General features: G+C 36.1%; 1 protein-coding gene across 1 annotated transcript in view; it reads right to left on the bottom strand.

The window, feature by feature from the left end:
- Positions 1-9,573, bottom strand: part of LOC125082598 (glutamate decarboxylase 1-like) — a 29,529-nt gene extending 19,956 nt beyond the window's left edge. The window contains 6 exon segments of the mRNA XM_047698382.1: positions 601-680; positions 2,326-2,441; positions 2,980-3,092; positions 5,965-6,055; positions 8,569-8,817; positions 9,469-9,573. Coding sequence (XP_047554338.1) covers positions 601-680; positions 2,326-2,441; positions 2,980-3,092; positions 5,965-6,055; positions 8,569-8,817; positions 9,469-9,499 — 680 coding nt within the window. The 5' untranslated portion in view covers positions 9,500-9,573.
- Between the last annotated feature and the right edge of the window lie 531 nt (positions 9,574-10,104).

Below are 10,104 nucleotides of genomic sequence, written 5' to 3' on the forward strand. Positions count from 1 at the left end.
GGAAACACTTAAGTGTCTTTTAAAATAAGATTTCTGAATTCTGTAACATTTATAAAGTGCAAAACTCTGAAGTAATTAAAAAAGAATAAGGTCTGCATGAATTCATGGGGTAAGATTTATAAAACATATTCTAAAACCAAAAATAATCTATGAAAGCAAGTTATAGAATACACACAGAATTGATGTATGAGTATGTCTGATATGCATAAAAATGATCCTCAGAATATATGTTATAGTTGTCATACTATTTATTTCTGAAACATGGTATTCAAGGAAAACAGAAAGACATTTTTACTTTGTAGATTGCTGAAGCAGTTGAATTTTTATCTACAAATATTATTACATTTTATGTGTATTTATATTGCATATAATTCAATACACTTAAAATGGGAAGATAGACAGTTCCACTTATATAAGACTATATTTAGTAAAGAAATGTTAAGAATAGGATAGGATGACTTTGATGCTCTTTCATACCAATGGCAGTTAAAATTTATTGAAACTGGGAGAGTATTCCTGCTAAAAATTGGAATAGGAAATAGGATTTTAATCTACGAAGCATAATGACAATAACGATTTTTGAGACTGTTAGAAACATACCTTTCATTGCATTTTACTTCAATTACATTGTCAGTTCCAATACCTAGGATTGCTGCAGTTTTTTTAACTGAATAATGACCCTTGGGCAAAAATGAAAATAGAAAAGGCATTCATTTCTCTGCATTCCATGATGATTCACACTAGTGCATTTGGGAGCAAAAGCACGTAGCTTTGAATGGGTTTGCGCATGTATACTTCTATATACACACGTATGGGTCTCAAGGCATATTTCCAGACCCTCATCATGACATTTGTTCAGATGAAGGAGGTTGTGAAGCCCCTTTTAGAAGGCACCATCACACAACTCTTCACATGCAGTGGGAGTTTGAGTTAATTCTAGTTCTCCATACACATAGAATGTCATGTCACTTATAAATCTAGTAATAATATTCTCTAGAGATAAAATCCTCATATTTTCCAGACAGTTGAAACTCTTGCATTACAGATATATATACCATATATATATATATATATATATATATATATATATATATTATATGTGCGTGTGTGTGTGTGTGTGTGTATAATATATAAAATATGCATTAGGCTTGAAGAAATCCATTGACTCTTCTGATACCTGCAATTCTTTGACACCAATTTTGACTTCTTGCCTTCTAAATAACTATTTCTTTGTATCATTCTGCCTGGTGTAAATAATATCAGTAAGATGGACGTATTAGCAGCTCAAGATCTAAACTTGGACCTGGTTATTTTTAGTTGCCGGGAAAAGACCAGATATATGAAAGAAAAAAAATGCAGAAATTTAAAACCCTAACAATACTTCATTTCCATGGAGAATGCACCAATTAAATAGGAAATGACTTTTTAAATCTACATTATGGGAATTCAGCATATTTACTCCTTCTATGCAAAAACAAAAAACAAAAAACAAAAAAACCAAAAACCAAAAACATGTCAAATGATGAAAATGACATTTGTAAGCCAACATCTTATGTTTTATAGTAAATGACATTAATCACGCAGCAGTGGTCTCCAACTTGATAATATGCCTCTATATATGCCAGTTTGAGTTTGGTCATAGATGCATATTGCAAACACAGAGACATTTCAAAGAAAACCCTGTGTTTCCAGGCACTTTTACGTGGAATTCTCAAACTAGGACAACTATTATATTTTAATGTCACAAATATTGCTGAGCTGGAAAAGAAAAATGTGACCAGATTTATTAAAGGGATGAATTGATTTTTTTAAAAAGAAACGTTGATGCTGTGCACAAGATTGGAACACAAACAAAAGGAGACATCAGTGGATACACTATCAATATCAGAAGCATTTGGCTGAGGACCTAGTCTATAAAAATAAGCCTTTCTCTTTAACTGATTCCTTTGATCCTCACTGGAAAAATAAAACATTAATCACATTTTTCTCTACATTCAATGATAAAGAGAATCATTAAGTCTTTAAAATTTTTATAGCTTGTTTTTTTTGTAAAGAGCACAATGCTTTATATTTATAATCACATTTTTGTCAGTTTCTCATATTTTGAAATTAAATTTTAATCCTGAATTATCTGTATTGCTAATCTCTAGAGCCTATATTGAATGGAAAGTGTTTTTTTTCTAATATCAATATGCAGACCCAGACACAGAGATTACTGAATCTATATATTGTTAGAGTGAAGCTAATATTCTCCTTCTTCCAATTACTTTGCAGTTTATCCCAGAAGACTCTTAAAAGTTGGAAAAACCTAGACTTGATACTTACTTGTTCAGAAACCAATAACACGATGCATGGGAGTGCGGTCATGCCTTGTCTTTTTATCTCTGGATATTGCTTATAACGGGCTACTAATAGACCGTAGAGGTTGGCTATACTTCCACCTATGCAAGAGAAATAGTAATGTTAACCTAATTTCAAATATCAGAAATGTTTATTGAAATCATAATTTGAGAGCTTTCTGAAACTAAAATGGTGCCAAATCACCAACATTATTGTATCTTATTTTATTTAAAGACTTTATTTATTTATTAGAGAGAGAGAGAGCATGCACAAGCGGGGGGGGAGGGGCAGACAAAAGGAGAAGCAGACTCCCCACTGAGCAAGGATCCCTTGCTCGATCCCAGAACCATGGGATCATGACCTGAGGAGAAGGCAAACCCTTAACAGACGAAGCCACCTAGGCATCCTGCACCAACATTATTTTAAAAATGTCTTTCCTTGGAAGTGTGGAGAGAAATGTCAAATACCACAATTCATAGCTTTTAGTTTTATGGAAATTTTGTTCATAATTTTTAACTAACACAATGATGCATGAATATTTATCTCTCAAAAATAATAGTATTTGTTGAAATATATTGTGAGTGTCTCCTAGTAGGTATTTTATTTAGTTTAGAGAAATGATTTCTTGCTTTTTCTTACCAGGTGCAAATACTCTGTCTGCTTCTGTTTCTTGCCAGCCAATAATTTCACACATTTTCTTAAGAAGAATCATTTCCATGACAGTAAATACTGGAGCTATGTCATAGGTAAACCTATATTACATACATAGATTTCTACTGTGAATCATATAAAAGGGAAAGGGATAGATAAAAATCATGTGCTAGATAAGGTTATGTACATTTTTTGGTATTCTATAGAAGACTGTAAAAGAAATAGTTAAAACTTATATGCTCTCAACCCCCCTTCCAGATTAAGAGTATATTAGTTCTACAAAGTTCTACAAAGACAGTATCGTGGACTCCATTGTTTTGTGCAGTGACTGGGAATCTTGATAGTAACCCCTACATACACAATACTGTTACATCTAGAAAATGCCCAGTTTTATATACATATGGCAAGTTAGAAAGAGATCTAGAGCCTCAGACAATACTGTGCAGAACATGAAATAGGTAGAAAAGCCTTTTCTCAAAATCGATTGATAACGATTTTCTACCTAAAGATTGTACTTTGGATGAGCACACCAAAAAAGGGCGAAATGCTATTATGTTTTCAGTAATAGCTCGAAGCAAGCAGATAGTACAAGGCAAGAACAGTATGCGGTTCATGAACAAGAATTCAGAAAACATGGCAATGGGGACTCTCCTCGGAGTCACACCGTGAGATTAGAGTCCCTTCCACAAAAAGAAGGAGCTAAGATAAAAAAGAAGGCTATAAGCTTTTTGTCTTTACACACCATATACAGTCAGCAATGAAGTACTTACCACGCATTCAGAAATCAAAGAGTTGGTTCAGTTATTTTCAAGGAATTCTTCTGTTTGTCCTCAAAACCCTTTTAAAGACCACTGTAACCGTTCTTCTATAGAGATACCAGTATTGGACACCATTTATGTGCGACTTGAGATGCTCTCAGCTCGCTCTGTCTCTAAAGCTTCCCGACATTATTCAGGCCCAGCCACTGCTGTGACCACTTCCACACAGACACACTCACAACCCAACAGAGACCTGCCTCCCACCTATAAGACAGGCATTGACCTCCAGCCCAGGGATCGCCTTTTGTATTCAGGCATGACAAGTCATGGAATCTGGGGAGTCCCAGGAATGTCCAACCATGGGGGAGTTAACATCCCACAGTGAAGTCCTTTGCCCATAAGAGACCCGGCTGAAAGTCAGTTCCTTCCCCTTGTTCCCTACAGATGGGCTGCTCTTTGAAGCAGCTGTTGACAGGAGGGCACTGTATCCCAGACGATGGAACATTCGCTTCTGCTTATACTGATGGCATAAGCAGGTCTATCATTGCCCTCAAGGAGCTCTTCTGCCCCGTCCCGACTCCCTTTGTCTTTCCTCAACCCTGTTCCTCAGGATAGCGTGGCCTGATAAAGTAGTCGGGCAAAAACTCTTGCCCAGGGGCCCCGCACAGAGACCCAGTAGGGAAACTCATTGCCTCCGAGAATTAAGACTCTTGTTCCATGAGACACCATGTAAGAAGCAAGATTTACACAGTGGCATTTCAACCGGCTCATTTTCTGCCAGCAAACGCCAAGCCAGTTTCAACATCTACACACACCACCCTTCGGCTCCTATTGCCGTGCCATGGGGTAGGCATTATTTTCAGAGACTCACTAAACTTCCCAGCACTGGAGAGGGTGGTAGGACTGGAATTTGGTTCTCCTTGTTCCCACTGTCTCAGACTATGCTAAGAGATCTCCATTCGTTAAAAAGGAGCTCTTCTTCTGTATTTTCCTCAATAGAGAATGATTAAGTCTCCTAACAATGGAGTAAGATTTATAAATTGAGTTTTATGTCATCATTTAGAGAGCAAAGAAACATATTCTCTCTGAAGATAAAGTTCTTTTAGGTAACATATTACTCTGTGCATGTTTCAAAGGCCATAATCAAGCAATGAAAATTAAAAATAGCAGTAGCTTGTGTAAGCCATTTATGTTTGCATTTCATACCTACAAAATGCTGATTACTACCGTGAGCCATGCATCATTAAAACACCAACGATAACAAACAGTTAAAATAAACCTTACTTTTTCCACATCACAAAGCAGTCTCTCCTCATAAACATTTAGTTCTTGGTTTTAAAGTTTAAATTCCTACCAGCTCTCTCTTTTGATTGCTAGTTAAATTATATTAACATTTGACACAGTCTGTTCCTTTCAATTTCATACCCAATCATTTTCCTGTCCTTTTAACCTTGAAAAATATTGCCCTAAAATTAACTTTGCTTCAAAACACTGCGGCAGTAGATCTAATTTTTATAGGACCAACAGGTTTGCTGTGGCAAAGGTCAAATTTTTTTTTTTTTTTTTTTTTTTAGATTTTATTTATTTGACAGACAGAGATCACAAGTAGGCAGAGAGGTAGGCAGAGAGAGAGGGGGAAGCAGGCTCCCTGCTGAGCAGAGAGCCCGATACGGGGCTCGATCCCAGGACCCTGGGATCATGACCTGAGCCGAAGACAGAGGCTTTAACCCACTGAGCCACCCAGGTGCCCCAAAGGTCAAATTTTTAAAGAATCATACTGGAGTTGGATTTTGATTTCCTTTAGAAGTTTACTTTCTTCACCTTTGATCAGATTCAGGTTCTAATTTATATTCAGGTCACTTCCCATATACTTGTGTGTGTCTTTTAGACTACTGTACGCTGTTCTTTGGGGGGAGTGTTTAAATGATTCCAACCCTAGAACCAGACTCAGAGTTGGCACACCAGTAACCCAGACTTGTCAAGTAACCTTTACTCCTTACCAAGGCATTAAGATCCTGGAAGTTTCTAGAGCCTGTCCAGAGGACTGGATAAACCTTGAACCGTTTACCCAGGGCACATGGAGCAGCTTCTTTGCAGTTCTCTCAGGGTATGGACTATTTGGTTTTGACATGGCAAGCATCATATCCAGCAGAAATATACAATCTACATCTTCGCTCTTATTTATGCATGTATCTGAGCCCAGAAGGATACTCACATGTTGGTATTGGCAGTGGCGGTCAACCATTCCCCGGCAAGACCAACCACATCTAGGCCACTGGAGAGCTGGTTAAAATAGCGAGGATGTCCTAGACAACATGCAAAACTACAAATGAGCCACAATAAAAACACGGGGCTAAAAAGCAGTTCAATTTCTAGCAGTTTCTCAGTGAACAGGTATTCAGGGATCAAACACACATAAACGAGTTATTTCATTCAATAAACACTACCGAGAGCCATCAGAGGCAGCGACAGCGCTCAGCACGGGAACACGGTAGCAAACAGGTGGACAGAGGCACTACTGTGCAGATCCTACTGACCAGTGGAAGAAAACACCCATGTGTTTCACTGCAATTGTGAAAAGCACCACAAAGGAAAAGATTGGGTCGTTGTAAGGCCATAAGACCATTCCTCAGGGGCTTAAGGCGGTCAGGGGAGCAGGAGAGACAATCTTTAGAGAGGGCTTCATGGAGGAAATGACCTTTCTGGTAAGAGCTAAAGTTAGCTTCCAGACAAAGAGCGAAGAGATGCATCATGGGTAGAAGAAGCAGCTTCAAGAAGTCACTGGACTGAGGAAGATCTCCTAAGCCTGAGAAGGAGGAAGCCATCCTGGATCTAAAATAGAAAGACCCAGGCTGGGATGTGTGAAACCACTCAGTGAGTGGGGAAGGAACCACCTAAATCAAATTAAATAATTTTTTTTTCTCAAAAGCTGCTTCCACGTTTTTTAGACAGATATTAGAATGATATTTTGAGGATTTATATTAATAAAGAATCACCAAGCATTGTTGCCACATTGAATATTCTATAGTCAACTCCGTTTAAATTAATTTCCTCCTTAGCGTCTTTGCACTTCTTCTTGGACGACCTATCCTGAGGATGAAGTCCATCGCGGCTCTCCGCAAACCTCTTTTCCCTCTGGTCGGTTTCCCTCACCTGCAGCGCCCCTCCTCCATAGCACCTGCATCCTTTGTAACCTGTAGGTGCTCAGTAAATGTTCATTACGGTGGAAGGAATGGAATGTCTGGCTTAGTTACCAACTGTTTCTTTCTCTTATTTACTCTTTGCTTTCTCAGATCTTTGACTTTTCCCTCGGTGCCTGATACACGGAAATGCAAAGGCAGGGAATGGGCCCCTGGAGATTCTTCCGCATTTGCAATGCCAAAGGAGAGAAGGAAATAGAACTTGATTTACATCTGTCAGAATGCTTTCCAATTGCCCTGCTGTTTTTCAGAACTTCTTTTGCTATTTTTATTTCTAACGAAAACTTATTTCAACTTCACATTTTCTTTATATGGTTGAACTTAGTCTTAAAATGTGCCTTTTATTTCGGAATCCTATGAGGCTTTTTGCCTTATTCAATCATTTTTTTTTAAGTTGTAAATACACTACACGTTATAGAAGTGCACAGAATAGAAAATGATACACACAGAATAGTAATTTTTATGCATAGATGTAGAGAAATTATCTACATAGCTATCCAAATATTTATAATAAATACATTTGGAAGGTATAACTTAAAAATGTATTTTTATAAATAGGTAGTTTTATGTGTGTGTATATACATATATACATTTTCAAAGAGTTTAAAATATAAACATAATTGAAATCATATTGAGCATATTACTTTGTGGTATTTTTCTTATAATAATTAAAATTCTGTGAGAAATTCCCCATGACTTTCCTAGGACTTCAAATGGTAACATTATATAGTATCCTCTCAAAGGATATCCAGTTTATATAAAATAAATGTCAAAATGAGTACACTTTTTTGGGGTTTTGTTATTAAAATTAATGTAGAAATGAGCACTCTTAAATATAAGTCATTTTCCCTTGGTGGCATTGTTGATCAGTTTGCTCTGAAGATAAAATATTTGTGATGGGTAAAGTTTCTGGGATGTCAAAAATACATTATTTTAAGTGTCTATTTGATGTCTATCAAATACAAAGCAAATCATCATATACAAATGATTTCCAGTTATTAAAATATCCATGAAATATTTCACAGATCACATCATAAGAAATAAATAATAAACCCAGGGATATAGGTTGTATTTGGACCCTTTTTGTGTGTGCCTCCTTCCAAAGATTATGTTATTTCCAATACATTATTTAGTATACAGTTAAGACTTTTAGAAAAAGAGGGCCATACAGCCTATTCAAACAGTGTTAGCTCCTGGAAGTACCATTGCTTTAAGTGGTTAAGAATAAAGTTACAATAAAGTTAATCGGAAAACAATTTCTAAAATACAGGATGTATATATATATAATTATACATACATAATTTTCTCTCTATATATTTATTGATGTAAAAGGATAACCAATTGAGCATCAATAATGAATTTGACCAAATGAAATAGATAAGTGAAAAGAAGTTAAGATGGTACATTTAGTTGCCCTTGGGATGAAACTCCCCAAACCAAAACTATTTCTACTTTTCTTTCTTAATTAATAAACAATTCATATGGGATAACACCAATTTGAAAGTAAACTAGACAAATGTTTTAAATAAAAACGAGCAAAACTGGACCATCTTCAACATACACATAACTTAAGACTATTCAACCCATCTCCAGCTCAAGCACATCAATCTGAAAATCACCTGTTTTAACACCGTATTTCAAGGTATCTATACAGTCAACAAGTAACTGCTCCAAAGATTCAGGTTGGTCAGACAGTTCCAAGTTAAACCCATCCAAACCTTCAAGAAGTTGATGAGGATGATGGAAGTCCAGTATTTTACTCTTAACATCAAAACTTTTTTGATGTAATACATCTTGCTACAAGATGTAATGCACTTGTAGCAAAAAACATTTTGTTAAATCTTCACCGTCCTTGGATGGCAACAAATCTAGAGAGAAAAAAAGAGAGAAACAGCCAGGTCAGTGACTAGAGCACCAAAGAAAATCACCATGGGGATAGAGTTTTGATAATTGGCAATTAAAGATACTAAAAGTCTATGTCAAATAACAAGTAACATTTGTTCAAATCTTACTTATAATCTTCATTCAAAGTCCCACTGGATAACAATTTTCACACACACACACACACACACACACACACACACACACACAGCCATTTTAGATTAATGCCATTGGAGTAACTGAACCTTCTAGATCCCCTGGGTGGACCTTATTATATTGTGTTGTCAAAAAATGAGCTGGTCATTGTATGTTTAGAAGTAAATTAAAGCATTGAGGGGCACCTGGGTGGCTCAGTAGGTTAAGCAGCCAATTCTTGATTTCGGCTCTTGTCATGATCTCAGGGTTGTGAGATCGAGCCTGGTGTCAGGCTCTGTGCTGGGCGTGGAGCCTGTTTGAGATTCCTCTCTCTCTCTCTCTCCATCTGTCCCTCCCTGCACCTGCTCTTTCTCTCTCATTCTTTCAAAAAAAAAAAAAAAAAAGTCATAGCATCAAAACTTAAGGAAATTACGATTGCTTCAATAAATATGTAGATAACAAAAAAGAATGAAACAAATAGCATTTGTTATGGACACCCATACCTGAAGCATAAGCATTTGATAAATTAGTCATTACATTCTCAGTCTGAGCGTCTTCTGTCACATTTTTCTCAGTTGATTGAAAAGTAGGACCAGATTTTTTTCTCATCTGTTCCTTATCTAAGTTAGAAAAGGAAGTGTTTTGTGATTATTAAAGCATGCTCATAATATGTATTTAGTGCTTTTATCTGTAAATAGATGCTTTCAAGAAATTTATAATCACCGAATTTTTATTTATATCCACATGTGATCTCTGGTGGGTAGGTATAAACTGGAGAGAAGCAATAATACTACCAAAATTATGTAAGGCTCTTTTATAACCATATAGAGAACAGATGATACAATTTGTGGTTGTTAATTTCATATCAGTCTTGTGTACAAAATTAGAAATTTAGTAATTAAGACCTACCATGTTTAATTATAAATAACAATGACTACTTCATGATAAGATCCTGCTGTTAACATTTAACTATATGTGATAATGTCTACCATATATTAAGAGCTCTAAGTGCTTTGCACACATTTTAATCCTCACAATAATCCTACAGCATAATCCCATTTTTCCCAGTATGCAGATAAAGAAACAAATTTAAAGAAGTAATAGTAATAATCCTAAATCTAAATAATTCTAAATAATTC

The sequence above is a fragment of the Lutra lutra genome, chromosome 12 (genome assembly GCF_902655055.1).
Source record: "Lutra lutra chromosome 12, mLutLut1.2, whole genome shotgun sequence".
In the NCBI taxonomy this organism is placed as follows: Eukaryota; Metazoa; Chordata; class Mammalia; order Carnivora; family Mustelidae; genus Lutra; species Lutra lutra.